Source organism: Gossypium raimondii, chromosome 8, assembly GCF_025698545.1.
Source record: "Gossypium raimondii isolate GPD5lz chromosome 8, ASM2569854v1, whole genome shotgun sequence".
NCBI classification, from domain to species: Eukaryota; Viridiplantae; Streptophyta; class Magnoliopsida; order Malvales; family Malvaceae; genus Gossypium; species Gossypium raimondii.
In genome coordinates this window covers 11,199,791-11,218,821 of record NC_068572.1, presented here as the reverse complement: position 1 = coordinate 11,218,821, position 19,031 = coordinate 11,199,791, and the positions used below count along the sequence as shown (strand labels likewise).

General features: G+C 33.6%; 2 protein-coding genes and 1 long non-coding RNA gene across 6 annotated transcripts; all 3 read left to right on the top strand.

The window, feature by feature from the left end:
* The first annotated feature begins 1,080 nt into the window (after window positions 1-1,080).
* LOC105790788 (uncharacterized) lies at window positions 1,081-2,035 on the top strand. Its single transcript, XR_001132594.2, has 2 exons — window positions 1,081-1,253; window positions 1,565-2,035. It is a non-coding gene; the product is annotated as an uncharacterized LOC105790788 (long non-coding RNA).
* A 6,573-nt stretch (window positions 2,036-8,608) lies between these two features.
* On the top strand, window positions 8,609-10,704 carry LOC105790787 (membrane-anchored ubiquitin-fold protein 3). 2 transcript variants are annotated; one of them, XM_012618543.2, is made up of 3 exons: window positions 8,609-8,828; window positions 9,349-9,519; window positions 10,422-10,704. In XM_012618543.2, the coding sequence occupies exons 1-3, from the start codon at window positions 8,696-8,698 to the stop codon at window positions 10,475-10,477; spliced, it is 360 nt and encodes a 119-aa protein (XP_012473997.1). In that variant the 5' UTR covers window positions 8,609-8,695; the 3' UTR covers window positions 10,478-10,704. The 2 variants fall into 2 exon arrangements, 1 of the variants encoding a protein (XP_012473997.1); XR_001132593.2 differs by lacking the exon at window positions 9,349-9,519 and having other exon boundaries at window positions 8,705-8,828.
* Window positions 10,705-12,580: 1,876 nt separating this feature from the next.
* LOC105790786 (E3 ubiquitin-protein ligase MIEL1) lies at window positions 12,581-16,098 on the top strand. 3 transcript variants are annotated; one of them, XM_012618536.2, is made up of 12 exons: window positions 12,581-12,764; window positions 12,853-12,940; window positions 13,099-13,155; window positions 13,241-13,273; window positions 13,352-13,429; window positions 13,507-13,550; window positions 13,665-13,705; window positions 14,554-14,636; window positions 14,728-14,819; window positions 14,927-14,996; window positions 15,276-15,314; window positions 15,835-16,098. In XM_012618536.2, exons 1-12 carry the CDS (start codon window positions 12,703-12,705, stop codon window positions 15,955-15,957), a joined length of 810 nt encoding a protein of 269 aa, XP_012473990.1. In that variant the 5' UTR covers window positions 12,581-12,702; the 3' UTR covers window positions 15,958-16,098. The 3 variants fall into 3 exon arrangements, 2 of the variants coding, with proteins under 2 accessions (XP_012473990.1, XP_012473995.1); XM_012618541.2 differs by lacking the exon at window positions 15,835-16,098 and adding an exon at window positions 15,135-15,185 and having other exon boundaries at window positions 15,276-15,300; XR_001132591.2 differs by having other exon boundaries at window positions 12,582-12,764; window positions 14,927-15,031; window positions 15,835-16,046.
* Window positions 16,099-19,031: the final 2,933 nt, after the last annotated feature.

Sequence of the window (19,031 nt, the reverse complement as noted above, 5' to 3'; positions counted from 1 at the left end):
TCACAAAACAAAACAAAATAAATAAATAAATTTAGGATTCAAAAATATATACACAAAATTATAAAAAAGTAATTAATATAAAGATTTGAAACAATTTAATAATAGCACTAAAATAAATAAAATGTTAAAGTGAATTCTAACGAAAAGATTGTAAGAAAATAAAAGTGAATAAATTTTAAAATTAATATATATATTAATTTATATAAGTAAAAAATCTTAATGTAAATAATAATATATATAGTCATAATATATATAAGTTAAAATAAGTAAAATAGAATAGCAAATTTAAAAGGAATAAAATATTTGTGCATAAAAATAAAATTTACGATTTGAAATTAATAACATTATATTATATACATATGTACAATAAAATAATTTTAATATAAATTATATATACATATATGAAAGGATCATGAAATGCTATTGTGTGATCTTTTTAAATTCAAACGAATATATATATATATATATATATATATATATATAAATATATATATATATAAATGTCTAAAATAAAATACTTGTAAAATTTAAATAATAATATACAAAAACTTAAGATAATAACATATAATAAAATAATAGAAGTCATAACAAAATTAGGTTTATTATTTAAAAATAATAAAGATAATAACGATTAATAATAAACTAGTTAATTTAATAATAAAAGGACAAAACAATGGACAAATTTTGAATTAAAACAAAAATCTTAGGGTGAATTTGGAATAAATGTGCAAATGACCAAAATGAGAGCCAATTAATATCGAAGGGACTATTATAGAAATTTTACACGCAAATCTTCTTTGGCATACAAATCAGAATCTTCAAAACGGTGCTGTTCCAACACGGATTCAATTGAAACCGAAATCAAATATAGCGTATAAATTAAAATAATAACAAAAATTAAATTAAAACAATTCAAAACACAAAAGGACCTATGGCACAAATGAACCATTGAAATAAAATGCGCGGATCCTTCCCTCGGGTCGGGTCACCGCGCGGATCCAAGTCTTAAACGGCACCGTTTTAACGCCATTGCATTGGCATTAAACGACGTCGTTTCGTAGGTCGTTTACAAGCCAAAAGATACCCTAAATCTCAACAGCCTATTCATATTTAAAAAAAAAAAAACAAAAAGCAAAAGGGAAAAAGAAAAAAACCATGCGCCACTCCACAATCCGGCTATTCGGAAGTTCTCCGATCCATCGCCCCAACTTCGATTACGACGAAGAGGTCGAGGATTCGGCTTCGGAACAAAGGTAAAACCCTTAACTCTCCCTTCGTTTCCCTTTCTCAAACAGCAAATAAAAAGAAAAAAAAAACCAATGAATCGGAAAATGAAAAAAATCAAGAGAAGAAAAAAAACTCAAAATCACCTTCAAAGCCTGATATCTTTTTTCTTGATTCTTTTTTTTTTTTATTTCCGTGTGTGTCAAAATTTACAGTACTCGAATGGCTTTTTTATATCCAGATTTACAGAAAAATAAATAATAAAAGAAAAATTCCCCAAAATCCCCTCCGTTATTCTGTTATCTCCTTTTTGCTGCTTGTTTTTGTGTGTATTTTGCAGGTTCTCAGCCAGCTGGAGGCGCACCCGTGGGGAGAACGTTGCATGCGCCTGGTGGTGATGCGCGCGCGGGTCCGGATCTACTATTGCGGCACCAGCAAAAACCCTAGAAGCTTCTAGGGTACTCCACCGATTCGGGCTGAATTCTAAGGCTTGGGTTTAGGGTCTGTCGGGTCTAGCTGATTCGGGTTTGGTATTGGGCTGTATTATTTGGGTATTTGTTCAGGTTTATTTGTAGTTGGGTTTTGGGTTTAATTTATGGTATGTAATTAGGTGGTGTATTGGGCTGACTAGGTTGGGTATTAGGAAATTTGGGTTGGGGCTATTTTGTAATTGGGTTATGTCAGTGATTTCGGGCTAGTTGGGTTTGTAGGCTGAATGTAATATGGGCCTGGATTTTATTAGATTTGTAATACTGGACTGTATTAGACTTTTATTATATTAATTATATATATATTTTATATTTGGGTTTTACTACTTAGGCTCGGGTCGGGCAAAATTTGGGTATTACAATTATTAATGAAATTTTAATAAAAATATCACATAAAAATCTTCAATCTTACTCAACTTATGCCGCCTCATACTTGTGAATTGGCTTAATTTCCATTTTGATCCCTTATACTTTCTTTTAATTTATAATTAAACTTTTACCCTTTCCTCAATTTAGTCCTTTTTGCTAATGATCCTAAATTAAGTTAAATTCACTTAATTAAAACCTAATTAAACACACTACTAAACTCATAGGTATTTCTAATAATTATCTATAGGTTCAATTTTCTAAGACGGAGGCCCGATACTACAATTTTCTGATGCCCGTGAATTTTGGGTCATTACAACTTTAACTTGACCCACACAGGCATAAAAAGTTACATGGGCTGAAGACACGACCATAAGAGACACACGGCCAGTCACACGAGCGTGGGAGAAGCGAAGGAGTATCACACATGGCCTGGACACACGGGTGTGTCTCAGGCCGTGTTGAAAATTGACTTAATTTTTTTTTAGTTTTTCAATTGCCACATGGGCTAAGGCCATTTACACGGTCTCCAAACACGGCCGTGTGGCCCAACATGGGCCAATTACACGATCATGTCATCTATAAGCTAGCGTTTTGATTTTTTTTTTTACTTTTGTCTTCTTCTTCAACTACCCTAGCCGTCGTTGCCCCCACCGATCTCTTTCCAGCCCGCCTTGCCACTGATTCCATCCATCTATCGCTCCTCCTTCCTCGTTGGTCTGATCACCAACCACCACCCGCGCAAACCCCCTTCGTCGACTGCCCACCGCACCCCCACGCTTCTCCTTTTCCCTTTCCTTCCCCCACTGTCGATTGTGTTGTTTCCTCTACAATTTATTTTCTCCCTCCTCTCCCCTTCATCAGCCGAAACCCTTGTCGACCTACATTCAAATCTCCCTTTCCTTTTCCCCCCGTTCGGTAACCGTTTCCTCACACTACCTATCTAACCAGCTCTTTCATATTCCGATCGCAATCAACACCCAAACCCAATTCCCTTTCCCGTGCCTCGTCAGAGCCCTTCCTCTAACGCCACCGATTGCCGTGCCTCTGTCACCACTGTCTGCCAAAACCCCTACCGTTTGGTTCCAACCCTTTTATTTTTTCATATTTTATTTATTATTATTACCGTTATTAATGTTATTTGCTTAGTTAGGTTTAATTATTGTCAATTTTATTATTATTATTAGAATTTATTTTATCTTTATTATTACTATGTTATCATTGTTTATATCAAGTTACATGTTGGTTAAATTATTATTCGGTCTTTTGGTTCAAGTTTTCATTTGGATTTGGTGTTTGTTATGTAGCTTATTGGATTGGGACCATTGTGTTAATTCGTACATTTTCTTTATTCATGCTAATATTTGGGTATTATATTTTATTTCAGGTACATAATGTTGAACGCACGAGGAAAGAGTAGGGTCCCTACTCATTCGAAGAAAAGAAAAGCTACTAGGACTTCATCTTCCTCATTTCCAACCGACCGCCACCAATACCTCACCTTCGACCATCCGTTCTATGAGGAGAGGTACCAGAATCTTAACGATAGAGCCTTGGGCGTAGGTCGGTGTATCGATTGGGAAGCCCTTCAGACTGTGGGTTTATTTGCACTGGTTCATTCTCTACTAGATGTGACTCCATGGGAGCGATTCTTCGCGATCGTGGAGCCGCCATATGCTGAGCTTACATTGGAGTTTTACTTTATATTTTTTCTACAGCCGGTGCTTTCATCGGGGGATAAGCCTCGAGCTCTATCATTCCGTCTTGGGGGTATCGCTTGACACTTTAGTGATTTTGGTGTTGCTCTTGGCCTATACTCTGACGATTTCCTAGCAGCAACTGAGCTCTCCTCCCTCTCATGACACATCCATTATGCAGCCTCTCTCTACTGGTTAGAGATCATTGAGGTTGTCGTTCCATATAACCCAAGCTAGTCTAAGGCTCAGTGCCTTCTTCCAGCCTTGCGATACATTCGCACTATCCTAGCTCATACTTTGACTGGCCAAAAGGAGAGTACGAGCGTTGTGGGCACTTTAGATGCATATTTCTTATAGAGCATGCATGGGCAGTATCTGATTGATATAGCCCATTTCGTCGCCCAGTGTTGTAGCAATCAGAGTGACTGGTCACGAAGAAGACTCTTTGTATGGGTCCATATATCACAAGCTTGGCTTGTCACTTCGACCTCATCGAGACCTCTTGTAACAGCTTGATTTTCAGTGCTGTCGAAAATAGTGGTTTGAGGCCACCAAATTTGACGAGTAAGCTCGTAAATTTTATTATTTAGTATTTACGAGTCAAATGTGGGTTTAGAAAGATTTTTGGATTGGAAATTTGTGTTTTATAATGATTTATTAGGTCAACTGGTTTTAGGAAATGAGGTATCGAGACCTTGTTTCTATAAAATGAGCCGTAAATATTTTTATAAATATTTACAGAATTTCGTTAAGGTAGTATTAAAGTTTCGTTAGAAAATTTTAACGTTTTGATAGTTAATTAATTAAAAAGACCAAATTGAAAAAGGTGCAAAACTTGTTAAAAATACTATTTAAGTGATTAAATGGATTGATAAATAAATAAGGGAGGACTTAAGAAGCAATTAGGCCTAAAGTAAAGAGATGAGGCGGAATAAGTAGGGAAAATAATAAAATATAGCCATTTAACGGCAAAATAGTAAATAAAGCAAAATTAAAATTACAAATTGAAATCCTAAAAGTTTCTAGACAATTTCTTTTTCAATTCTCTATCCAAAAATGCCATAGGAGAGCTTCATAAGCTGATTTTCATATTTTTGCTTCAAGTGAGTTCAATTCTTTCCCTTTTCTTGTAATTTTTATGTTTTTGAGATTGTTACAATTAAGTCCAACTAAGTCTTAACTTGGTTTTGATTTTATTGAAAATTTTGGAAGTTGTCATTGATGAATATAAGATGTTTTTTATGAATAACATGGGTGTAGAGCTTTAATTTTGTTGTATGATTTTATAAAGTGATTTTGTTAAATATTGATTTTAGGATCAAATTGTGAAAAGGTTAAAATATTAGGGTTTGAAATTAAATTTCTATTTTATTAAGGGATTTATGATGGCCTAGAATATTTAGATAAATTATTAATTAAAAATTAGTTAATTTGATAGATTAACTAGTTAAGGGACTAAATTGTAAAAGTTGTAAATATTTAGGGTAATTGTATAAATTTGAAAAATTAAAGGGTATTAATTGTGAAATGAATTGGAATTGAAATATATGCTAATGAATGAGTAATTTTATATTTTAGATCAAGATCCTGTAGATATTCGTGAAAAGAAAAATTAGCTAAATAGTCCACGAACTTACGCAAATATTACAATTCAATCCGGTAAGGTCGTGCAGTTAAATTTTAATATTCATATTGATTTGATGAATAGTATTATTTATTTATTTTATTATTGAAAATGAATTATTATTGGAGTGAAGATTTTGAATTTAATATTCAGGTTAAATGGAATACGGGATTTGAGTACATTCGTTGTGTGGCGCATGATGGCATTGGAGGAAATTAACGAAAAATTACCTAAGTAAATTAGGGTTCAGTATTTGTTGCAAACTCTCGTGTTTTACTTTCTGTTCAGCTCTTACGAGCTTCTGTTTAACTCTTATAAGTTTTCGTTCAGCTCTTTCGAGCTTCTGTTCAACTCTTAAGAGTTTCTGTTCAAATCTTACGAGATTCTGTTCAACCTTTATGGGTTTCTGTTTAGCTCTTATGAGCTTCTGTTCAGCTTACAAGCTTCTGAAAACGATGTACTCTTATTCGTAAGCCGTTCTTCGATTTGGGAAAGATTTGGTAAGGTGATTTATATATATTGAAATTGAAAGACATATTATTTATTTTTGGTATTGACTTGAAACATGTGTATTCATCGACTGAAGTTGTGATTGACAGGGAGTTGACATGAATGAATTTATTTATTTGGTTGTTATAGTAGGTTCGGTAAGATTTATGTTTAAGTCTTCGAACTTACTAAGCTACATTAAGCTTATGTGTGTTGTTTAATGTCTTTGTAGATTATCAGAAGGTTGGGCAATCGGATCAACATTCAAGTCACACTATCTAGCTTATTCTAGTAGCTTTTGAAACATTCAATATGGTTTATATGACATGTATAGGGTTTGTGTGGATTTGATCAAATTTTGTTTTATGTAAATGTTAAAAATTATGATTTTGTTTATATAATCAACTTATATATATATTGGTTTGAAAATGAGGCACATTTGTGATGGTATAGGTGTTATATGTTTGTATGTATTTAAATTGTGGTGAACTTTAGGAGAATTGTTAGATAGATTAAATAGGTAAGTTTGGATATTTGGGTATATGTGATGATATGTTATGTTTAAAACATGATTTTGGCTTGTTATGATTGCTTGGTTGTGGTTCATTGATGTGTTAAAATGTTGTGTTAGGTTGATAACAAAAATGGGTGAGAAATGTGGCCTTAAAATGACCTATTTTCGTCCACATGGGTAGAGACATGGGCGTGTGTCTCAGCCGTGTGTGACACACAGCCAAGTGACACAGCCATGTGTCCATTGTAACTTAGAAATTGTACAAGTCAGTATACCCAAAATTGTTCACACAGCCTATAACATGGGCATGTGGTTTGGCCGTGTGTCCCTTACATCTCATAATTTGCAAAACAGAATGCTCAAATTATTCACACGGCCTAGCACACGAGCGTGTGGCTTAGCCGTGTGACCCCTGCACCTTATTAGAAATAAGTCAGTATGCTCACACGGCCTAGCACACGGACGTGTGGCATGGCTGTGTGACCTAAGTCAGAGAGCACCCAAGTTTGAACACGGGCTGGGACATGGCCGTGTGCCCTATTTCGAATGCCTATGCCGCCTAGCCACATGGACGTTCGTCTTATACACCATTGAAAATTTTTTATGTTTTTCGAAAAATTTTCTGAGTACCGAGTTTAGTCCCGACTTATTTCTAATGTATATTTTGGGCCTTGAGGGCTCATATAAGGGACAATATGATTGATTATGATTGGTTTTTGATATGAATGTTAAATGTTATGAAATGTCTATATTTGATCTGTAAATTTTGGGAATGCTTTGAAACCCTGTTTCGGCGACGAATATGAGTTAGGGGTGTTAAACCTCCGAGCAGATTAGTACTCTTACTTTGGTTGGGGACATGATACCACTTGGTTTAAACATTATGAGATACATGAGGATGATTGCTCATCAGCCTGGGCTTTTCAATGATCAGTATGTGTTGCTATGACCGACTCATCAGCACGAGGATGATGATCATCTCGATAATGATCCCCCACCACCACTGCGACCCATTCCCACTCCTCCTCCGAGCCCCTCTACTGCTGCACCTACGTATTCAATCGCACTCGACGATATTTATTATACTCAGCAGTAGCAGTTAGCACGACTCGATACCATTGAGGTGTATTTGCAGCGGATCTGCCAGCGTTTCAATATTTCTCCGCTCAATTATGCGCCTCAGGATTCCGACATTTTGCACGACGTCGATCCATGACCTGATTTACTATTCTAGTTTATTTATTTTTATTTCCAGTTGTACTTTTGTTTTTATTTTTTTTCTTCTGTTTTGTTAGTTGTGTTATTTTTATTTGTGAGACTTCTTTATTTTATTTTTATTTTGAACTATGCTGTTATTTTTATTATTTTGATGGTTGTTTTTATTCGAGTTTGTAATCTATTTTATCTTTTTATTTATTTATGTTTATCTCCTTATTAGTTTGCTGGGAAACATGCACTTCATTTAGATTTGCCCACAATGTCGGTTTTCATTATTCTGGCGATTTCATCCAAATTCAAGGCAATTTTAGTTCTCTCCCTCTCTTTTGATATTGTGCTTATTCTGCACTCATATTTGTTTGTACATTGAGGACAATGCACATCTTAAGTGTGGGAAGGTTGTTTGTATATTTGTGATAAAACCCCTGCATTTTTTTTTGTGTTTAAGTAATTTTCTCATACCCTCCATTAAAGTGAAATTTTTTTTGAAATTTTTTTTGATGTTGTTTGGATTAATTTGTGAATTTTTATGTATTGGTTGATTTATACTTTAAGACACGAGAGAGTCAAGCATGATAAGTTGTTTTTCATAAATAAATATTTTAGGTTGTCTCCTTGAATTGAATTATTATCTTGAAAATTTGAAATTACAAGTTTGACATCAAAATCATAATTTGTTGTGAGCTTTTGAGCCTATAGAGCATATATTTTATTTCGTGCTTATTTTATTTTTGGTTGTGAGTGTATCAACTTGATTTGTTATTCTAGAACTTGTTTCGATTATGCATGTCGAGACCACATTATTGATTTGATATACTAAAATGATACAGGAATTTAGAATTTAACCCACTTAACCTGTAAAAAGCTTACCTATTGAATTAACTATGATAGGGCTTTGATTTGATTAATCAAGATTGCTAGTATATTGTTTAAGCAATGTGAAGGTTTTGTGTTTGAGTTTTTAATATGGCAAATGTTGTGCAGGTGAGTGAAACACGATTTAATTCTCAGCTAAAGCTTTTCATTTGTTATCACATACGACCTGCAAGCTGGGAAACAGAGAACAAAGATTACTATGGCCGAAGGAGAAGAGCTTATTGAGCTTAAATTCCGCACTAACGATGGAACAGATGTGGCATGCAGTACCTACGCATTATCCATGAATGTTGCAACTCTTAAGCAAAAAATTGTTGCTGAGTGGCCCCAAGGTTATTAATCTATTTCTTTTTCTTTTCTTTTTTTCCTTCTTTAACTTCTTGCTGAATTCTGTAATTGGCATCAAACATCTTAGGTACTCGGTCTGATTGTGTTTGTTAATGTTGTTTCTGTCTTTTATCTAATCACTTTTGACCTAACCATGACTTGAGGAGCATGTGCTTGATACTTTGGTATTCTGGTCTTAGCTTCGAATTTGTTTTCTACATTATCTGTTTCTGACCCTGTTGTTGATAAGCATAAACTCAAGTATTCAGCATTATCTGTATGGTATTTCAAAAACAGTTCTTCATTTTGGCGTATACTTGTTTGAATGACATTGATTTATCTACAATGTTCATATATCTACAATGTTCATATGTACCATTCAGCTTGGAGAAAAGGGGCTGATAGTGGCAACTGTAAATGAGCTCATATATGCATGGGGCATGTTTATGAATTTGAGTTTAGAATGTCTTGGATGTTGCTCCCGCTGTAACCATCTGAGTTAATTGAATCTGCGTGTATTTTCAGGCAAAACAGTCACACCGAAGTCAATAAATGATTTGAAAATTATACATGCTGGTAAAGTTCTGGAAAACAACAAAACACTAGCTGATTCCAGGATAACGTTTGGTGACCTTCCTGCTGGTGTTATTACCATGCACGTAATAGTGCAGCCTGCTATAGCAAAAAATAAGTCAGGTTTGTCAAGTTCTCCTTATATTTTTACAGATAAACATGTTAGGAAAATGAATCTTCTTGGTATTTTAAGTTTCCTAGAATTAGCATGCCTTCATGCTATTACAAGATTTTCACATAGATCCTTGCTGAATCCATGGCATATAAATCTGTCCACTAAACCTCCATTTCTTTCCTCCTACAAATTCCTCATGAAAAAGAAATAAATATGGCTGGAACAAAATAAAGCTCTGTGATTTCATTAAGTAAAGCAGCCCTACGAAGCAATCTCATCAATAAGCCTTGTAAAGCAGTTCTGAAGCTAGTAGAGAAGCAAGATATTGAAGTCGACCAAGGTTTTGTTTTGTTGCCTACTTCAGTAACAGGTCCCCAAGGCTTGTTTTGCCTTTTCCTTTTCCCTCACTTTGTTTATAATAATCTTTCCCTAAAGGCTGGTGGGGTTTTGGAGGATGGTTGCTTTGAATTATTTTGAGAAATAAGCAGATGGTAGTTGGTACTGCATCAATGATTTTTAAAATTTTAGTTACTGTATTCACACTATTCACTACTTGCATTTGAGAAGGAAACATGCAAACAATTCCTAGTTAAGTCTCACTTTATCATCACTGCAAAGAATTTGTCATTAATGGAATTTCACATAATTATGTTAGAGGTCTTATTCATTTTGGAATTGCCTCTATATGACCAAACCTCTAGATGCTTTATGTATTAAGTTAATGTCCCAAAATTCTAGCATGTAGTCCGTAGAAGAATCTGCTTTTGTTCCATTCACGAATATTTTTCTTTTCTGTTTTTGTTGCTTGTGAACCGAAAATCTATTTCTATAGCTATAGTCTAATGGTGTAAACTTCCTCTAATATCTCTTTGTTTTCCCGTTGGTGTTTTTTTTTTTTTGTGCACTGCAGGAAAGAGCAAGGAAGATATGCAGAAGCTGAATTCATGCGGTTGTATTATTCTTTAGAATGTAAATATGCTCCGTAGTTGTTAACTGTCATTAAATCTAGATAGTTTTTCCCTCACATATATAGGCGTTAGTTGCTTTTGAAATGGTGTTCGTCTGTATACTGGTTGGCCTGCTTACTATGATATCTTTGGTTATGTGTTCCTTAATCCTTGTGAAAGTGTATAACCATCCTACAATAGTAAACATGTTCTGCAAGAAGAAAGCATCTTGATAGTTGCGCAACTTGTGCTTGATTCCCGAGCTGTACCTCGAGTTGCGAGTCCTTTGTTCAAGTGCTCCTCGGGAGATGCCTCAGAACCGGTTTGAATAAGATTACATTCATAGCTAGGCTATTCAGAAGCCAATTTTGTTAAGGTACAGATATATGAGATGCATGTGAGAGAAAGAATGAAACAGAGATGATAATATGATATGGTTAGTGCAAGTTAGCTTTTGACATGAATCATTGATACATGTAAAATTTCTGAAAAGAAAAATTACAAATAGCTTAGGGGCTTTTGACATGAATCAAGTTTTCATTTTGTTTCAGTTGACGGGAAAATCCGCGATTGACCTTTCACATGCTTTGATATTTGCCGACACCTTACATTTGATTAATCCGGCTTGATTATCGATGAAGGATATATGCTCCATCTCAAAATTTCAGTCGTCGTGTTTCTAGCATTGGTTTATGTTGGTTCTTGTTACATGTCTTCACCTCGTAGAGTGGTTGAAAGAACTTGTCAAGTCAATCGTTTTGATAAGAGAAATTTGTTTATTGGCAATATCTTAATTTTGATCAGAAAAATTTGTTTATTGGAAATATCTTGTCTAGCATTTCGTCTTAAATGATTGGCATGTGAATCTCGATCAATTTTCACATCACATTATTGGGATTTATTTAAAGCAATCTACCAAGAGAAGATCCTTCATAGTCCAAAGACATGTATTAAGGGTACACAACAAATCTACTACATAACGAGACAACGTTATGAGATTCACAAAAAAGCCCATATCTAAGAAAACAGAGAAGGATGGATACAAGACATACTTGTGAGACTATTACTTTTGTCGAAGTGCCTCCTCAACCCGTCCTCTATTGAATCAATTTTCAATTCTTTACATGACTAGTGGATGAACTGTCACTTATCAATTATCACTCAATTTACTTCTTTGTATCAACTCTTCTAATTATTTTCTTTCATTTTAAAAAGTATTCGTATATCATCCAAAATTAAAGATGTCCGTATTAAAAACATTCTTAATTTTATCATTTACATTTGAGTTATTATCTTCATTAACAAACAACAAATTTTATAAAATGTTAATGTTAAAACTTGATGAAAGGAGAAAAAGGACAACAATCCACGGTGATTGTTAACAAGGAACAACCTCTATTAAAGGGATAATGTATATGGCCCTTGAATTTGTTCATTATATCTAGTTGATTCCTAAATTTGTATTCTTGTTAACTAAGTTGATATATCCATATTGACACTATTAATTTTGCTGATATGGCACTATTATTCAATCTGATGGTGCCACGTGATATTTTGAGAGGTTGCCACATGGTAAACATAAATTAAAAAATATATTTATGTTTTCCATGTGGTGTTATGAGAGGTTGTCACGTGACATCATCGGATTGGTTAGCAGAGTCACATTAGCACAAACTAACGGTGTTAATGCGAAGGTACTAACTTAGTTGATGGAATACAAATTCAATGACTAACTAAATCCAAAAAAAAATTTAGAAACTAACTAAATATAAATAGACCAATTCAGATGTCAAATTATATATCATCTCTTTATTAAATGTATAAATGTCAAAATGAGTGAGAAGTTAACAACAGTCGACGGGGAAGGGGTGAAATAAGAAAACATTCAGTGACGATAATATCTACTGCTAGCAGTTAAACAAATCTTTTTTTGCAAACGTAAGATAAAAGTGAATTCCATTGGCATTCAAAAAAGGAAAAAAGAAAACATCAGTTTGATTTACAAGCCTAATAAGGCCGAGCAAACATGATTGACTTTGAAGGCCTAATAGGCCCAATTTATTTATATTTAAAAATTTTTAAAAGTTTTATAAAATCGATTAACTTTTTAATGTACGACACGAGTAAAATTTATGTTTTTCTATGTTGTTCTTAATTTCCAGAAAGGGGGAAAAAAAAAACAGAAAGAAGAAAAGCAAAAGTCTCTATTTTGTTCTTTCTTTCTTCGTGTTCCTATTCTAACCAATGGCAGGGGACTCTGTAATTTCGCCTCAGAGAAGCAAAGATTTCGGAAAACAGGAGCATGGGTATCTTCTCTTTGCTCTATATTCTTTTTCGTTTCCTTTGGGTTTCAATTTGTTAAATTCTTTTTTTTTTGTTTGTTTTTTCTTTCAGATGCGATCACTACAAGAGACGATGTAAAATCCTTGCTCCTTGCTGTAATAAGATCTTCCCTTGCCGTCATTGCCATAACGAGACCTCAGTACTCTCTCTCCCTTCTCTCGTTTCCCTTTCCCTTTTCATGTTCATTTACGTTTTTAAATTGCCTGCCTTGGTTAGATATATTTATTAATCTTATTGTTTTGGATTGTTTAATTTTTTTTTCTTTTAATAATACATTTATTTATTTGTTTAATTTAGAACTCACTTAGCAACCCAAAAGATCATCACGACCTTGTCAGGCAGGATATCAAGCAAGTATGTCTTATTTGACAAAATCACCTTTCATGTTGTACCTTTAACATATAATTATTATAATGGAGTGGTGTTGATGATGTGTCAGGTTATTTGTTCAATCTGCAATACCCAACAGGAGGTATGTCTCGTTGCATTTAATTCTGTGGTAGTAACTGTAAGTGTCTCAACTCTGAAAGTCCATTTTTCTAATGTCCAGGTTACTCAAGTCTGTTCCCATTGTGGGGTAAACATGGGAGAATATTTCTGCGACATTTGTAAATTCTATGATGATGATGTAAGATCATTGCATGTTTATGTTTACTTTTATTCCACTTAAAGAATCATGTTGAGTTTATGTTATGACTGTTGCAGATTACAAAGGGACAATTCCATTGTAATGATTGTGGAATTTGTAGGTTAGTTAGCATGTTGTGTCCGATTGCTTAAGTTTTTTACTTCTTGTTATTGTAACTTGTTTCCGTCTTATATCTTGTCAACTTCTAGTCTGGTCTAATCTGTGGTTTACACAGGGTTGGTGGCCGTGATAAGTTCTTTCACTGCGAGAAATGTGGTAGGCAGTCTTATTACCATTCTTGCTCCTTAATTGATTTAGTTTTAGAGTTGGTTTCTTTTATAGTATTGTATGGAATTTCATGTTATACTTGTTATGGGGCACAATATGCTATTCCTCTTTAAGCTGAAAAGAAACGGAAAAAGATGAAAAGGATAGCTGAATTATAAGTTATTGATATTCATGGTGGTTTGATCATATTAACCAGATGTGGTTCTTCTCTAATTTTTGTTTATTTCATAGGATTAACCTAAGAAAGCCAAAGGAAATATCCAAAATCGTAATGATAGATAGCCCTTAAAATCCTTCTTTTCCCTACTGTTGTAATATTGCGGAGTGCAGCGAAGTATATTGGCTTTATCTGTTGTTTAGATGGCCGTGTTCCAGGGTGTTTATTGAGGCGTGTTGCAGTTCTATAGTCGTAGTGTCTCCTATTTTGTCCATTATCATTTTAAACATAGGGCTCAAAGAGATGACTCCTAAGACATCTGGGGTCCTTTCAATGAGTTTCTGACTCCATTAGATAGTTGCAGATTTAATGATGTCCCAAGCTAGGTTACTTCAGACTCGTAAAATTCACTTAGTTTTAGATTTAAGCTGGAGTTTCATTTAAAGGCTAAAGAAAAAGGCATATTAGGGAACCTATCTCTGTACTTGTTTCTTGTAAACTTTAAATTCTCTTAGGTTTATGGTGAGTATCTCTAAGCATATAGTTGTGCAGTCTTCAAATTAATTTTATGATTCCAGTTTAATTACTCTTAGCATTAGCAGTATCTTCAGAGTTGTTTAATTTCTTGTAGTCATTTTCCTGTATTGCTTTTTTCTTTATTATATTATCATTGGCACAGGTTCTTGCTATAGGGTGGATCTGCGTGACAATCACTTTTGTGTGGAGAATTCCATGAAGTCTTACTGCCCCATCTGTTTTGAGGTTTCAGCTTTGAGAGTTTGACCATTTTCTTCACTTTTCTTGAAATTTCATAAGAATATGTTTTTCCAAGACATTTTTTTTCTGTGTCCAGTATCTTTTTGACTCAGTTAAAAGCACACGCATTATGAAATGTGGACATACAATGCATATGGAATGCTTTTCTCAGATGACTATGCAAAATCAGTAAATTCAAATTACATTGCTAATTGCTTAGTTATTTTAATTTTATTTTCTCAGAATGGTTAGAACATTAACTATTGGGTTTTTTTTTTTTTTTTTCCATTTCACAGGTATAGGTGTCCCATCTGCTGCAAGGCAGTACTTGATATGTCTGCCTTCTGGGAAGATCTGGATATGGATGTATAAACCTTCTTCTTTTGATCATCTTATTGCACGTTAAGTTTCTACTAGACCTCAGCATATTGTGTGTCACTAATAATTGGTTCTTTTGTTGGATTTTTTTATGCCCTTTCCATGGACCTAATTTTTTATTTCAAGGATGTCTGATCTTTCTCTAAAGAACATATTAAAAAGATTTTGCTGTAGAAGTTAAGTACTACTTTCAGGATTAACCAACTAGTTTACTGTTTTGATCATTTTTGTATGTCATTAATTGGTGATCTTTTTCTTTGTTTACAGATTGATGCTACTAGAATGCCTGCGGAGTATCAATTTGAGGTAGTAAATTATTTAACTTTCTCTTTTAGTTTGCCTGCAGTATACATGCAATTAAAATTGTTGCAGCATATATGCAAACTTTTATAAGTTTTTGGTCTCACTCAGAAATCAGGTCTAGTTAGATGATTTCCGTGCCTCTCAAAAGCATCCATCTGTTTCCCAATGTTTGGTCGGGACATAGATGTGTTGTCATATAACACTTCCTTATTTCAAATAGCAGCCAGTCTTTCTTTTTCATGGATGTTAACAACCGAATCGATTAGGAAATATTCTTCATACTCATTTTTACCCTTTCCAAATGAACATAAAGCTAATAATTTAAGGATCTACTTTAGCGGGCAAGTTTATGTTATGGTTTCTGGTGCTGTTCCTTCCTATGTTGCCTCTTTCAGGCTAATACTGAGCCACTGTTGCTCTATATGATATAATATCTTCTTCATCATACTTCCGTTGTTGAACATGGTCAAAACGATGTTCGGTTTTATGTTTGTACACTTTGTTGAATGTGGTTTGCATGCAGGTTTCAATCCTCTGCAATGACTGCAACAGTACAAGCATGGTCCAGTTTCACGTTCTTGGTCTTAAGTGCAGGCAATGCAATTCTTACAACACCCGCCGGATTACAGCGCCGGCCAACCATTGACATACATACTGAAGTTGTAATTGGTTCGTAATGCAACATTTGACACTCTTTTATGCAAAACTCTCTTACAAAAGGTCTTTGTTTAGTTACATCTATTTCGTTATTAATTTTTGACTACTGATGTAAGATCAGTTAATATAATTCTAAGGCAATTAAATTCAAGTACAAAAACCATAATAAAAATAAACATATAATTCTAGAACTGGAAAAGAGAAGAATATATTAGCAGTCTAGACTCAGTAGCAAATTAAAACCACAGCTTCCCCCTGATAGAAGGACTTTCGTTCGAATACTGGACAATTTCTACCTTCTCTTACAAAAGCCAATTTCGTTCGGTTTTAGTTTGATGTTTGACCCAAGCCAGGAACTTCTTATTTGGGTTAGATGATTTTTGTCAAAGGCAGCTTCTGGCAATTGCTGCTGACTTGTGAAAGTTGTAGAAACTGTATTTGTTTTTTTTTTTCTTTTTTGGGCCAAAAAACTTTTTGTTTATTTCTGCTTACCATTAACAAATATGACTGCTTTAAAAAGGAAAAAACAAATATGACTTGGCTTTGCCTTTGAGCCAATATTGCCATGCATCTCTTCAACCCTTTGTTCAACACATTTCTCGCCTTCAGCTCCTTTATTTTTTTAAAGAATATGCACAAACTCACAGCTCCACCTTTCCCTTCAAGTAACCAATACATATGGTTACTTCGAACTTAAAACCTACTAATATTATTCTCTTCTTGCTTGAAAAGTAAACCAAAGCAAAACATCAGCACACAAGACCCACTTTTGCACAAATATAATACCATCATACTCTATGGTAAAATTATCATAGATGCCTTTGTAGGAGTTGGATTGTATTTTGCTCTCTCTATAGAAAAAAAAGGGTAAATTAGTTCCTATGCATTAGATCAAAGAGCAAATTAGTCTTTTTTTATAAAAAATTCCATTCATTAGTACTGTTGAAAACATTCTAATTTAACGTACATGAACTAATTTATCTATTTCTTAGTAGAGGTAAAATATAATCCGATTTCTAGTAAAGGGTCTTAATGATATTTTACATTCTCGGTACTTGCATTCAAATAGTTATTTGGACATAAATGCAAGATAACATATATAATGGTAAACATGTTTTACAATTTCTTGTGTTATAACGTGGATTGCATTTTGATTTTATATTTTTAAAATGAGTACAAAAGCCTTTATAGATTAAAAAGCGCAAAATATCCTTTTATGGCAATTGAAAATTTTAATTTTATGAGGTGAATTTAATTTAATTATTTAGTTTAGAATATAACATGACATGTTAATCCAATCTGTTATAGCTCAAAAAGCTTAAACTATTGGATTTAAATCATATTTTAAATTAATATCAAATTATTTAATTAAATCCATACCATAAAATTAATATTTTTCAACTATTACAAAAATGACTATTTTCCTTATTTTTAACGTATATAAATATAACTTTTAAAATTTAAAAATATAAGTATGCACTTTGGGGGTAACAGGAAAGCAATGTAAATACTTTTACCATAAATTTTATTTTGGTCATCCTCTGAAAAAAGATAAAACAGTTCTTGTACATTAAATGAAACAAAATGGTTTCTCTATTAAAATTATACTGTTAAATGCTTATTTTGTGTGTAATATATATGTAGCATACAAACAAATTTAGTTCTCAACCTTTAAACCTTTGTTTAATTTGACCCTACTATTTCATTTCGAGCAAATTGGCTTTTAACCTTTTTATTGTTGATGTTGTACTATTTATTTTATATGTTACGTTGATAAATAAGTTAAGAATTAATAAAATACAAATTCAAAAATCATAATATAAAAATTTAAAGTTCCAAAATTAAAAAATGATAAAAATTTAAAAATGATTGTTTTTTCAATTTTTCAATAAAAATTCTAAAATTTTAAAATTAGAATTGCAAAAGAATTTTATTTTATTTTTAAAATTTAAAATACTCAAAATTTATAAAAAATGTTTTAAAATTTTTTCTTTTTGCTATTCAAATCCAATCCTATTAAAAATGCAAATAAAATTTTATGCTCAAACTTGATTCATATAGGAAAAACATTATCTATGTCAGCAAAAATCTGACCAAATTTCTATTTAAAAAGATAAATTTGTTGAGTGTTTTTGTGTGAGTGTCCCTCAAAAGGGTTCAATTATCTATTTATATGATATGATTACTGTTCCTAGATGTGACGTCGTAGATAAGTCCCCATGCATGCCAACACATACCCTATTCTAGGATTAACACGTGTTTTCTAGGTGTGGCTTCACGTGCATGGTGGTGCGAACCCATATCATGTGAGCTCATGAAAAGGCACGAACACCTCACGTGCGAACCATGCAGGTCACAGGTCAGGACCCAATAGGGTAATTGGGCAACGAGTCGATAATGGCGAGCACCATCACAATTTGTCCCTCACCTAGTTCAAAGAAAAGTTGTAAAGTGACTCTTTTGAGAACTTGACTTCATAAGGTGATAGATTTTTGAGAAAAAAACTTATCGCATACACTTTTCACTTTAGATTTCATACACACTTCACCATATGTTAAGGAGAGGTACAACTGTATACAGTCGATTGTGCTTTCATTCTTGGACACACGAATCGTCAGAATGTAAAATTTTTTTAAAAGGGAGGTCACCTTAACCCTAAATATTAAACCATTTGGATTTGAAATTTTTGGGAAGAAGCTGTTAATGAGAAGGATAATCATGATTTAGAGGTAAATTTCCTAAAATTTTCAAATTGTCCTTGTAATTATTTTGGGTTTAGTTGGGCACGATGGTTAGGTCGAGAGAAGGTGGTCGTAGTGTTCAAGGTAATTGTGGTGGTTCAAGGAGTGAGCCTTCACAACGTCGTGAAGCGAATGCTCCCATGGAGGCGAAGTCGTATGCTTGCACCACCAAGCACAAAGAAATGAGTCGTCACTTGGCCATTTCGGGGAGTTCAAATATCTAAATTTGCCTATGATTTCTCGATCGTTGAAGGGTCGAGCCGATTGAATGACACCGCCAACGGAAGCTTTCTGCTTCCTTTCCACATGTTAGAAGCGGGTT

Coding starts and splice junctions, on each gene's coding strand:
- LOC105790787 (XM_012618543.2), top strand. CDS start 8,696: ATGGCCGAAGGAGAAGAGCTTATTGAGCTTAAATTCCGCACTAACGAT. Junction 8,829..9,348: donor TGTTGCTGAGTGGCCCCAAG/GTTATTAATCTA, acceptor GTGTATTTTCAG/GCAAAACAGTCACACCGAAG. Junction 9,520..10,421: donor TATAGCAAAAAATAAGTCAG/GTTTGTCAAGTT, acceptor TGTGCACTGCAG/GAAAGAGCAAGGAAGATATG.
- LOC105790786 (XM_012618536.2), top strand. CDS start 12,703: ATGGCAGGGGACTCTGTAATTTCGCCTCAGAGAAGCAAAGATTTCGGA. Junction 13,274..13,351: donor TCTGCAATACCCAACAGGAG/GTATGTCTCGTT, acceptor TCTAATGTCCAG/GTTACTCAAGTCTGTTCCCA. Junction 13,706..14,553: donor CTTTCACTGCGAGAAATGTG/GTAGGCAGTCTT, acceptor TCATTGGCACAG/GTTCTTGCTATAGGGTGGAT.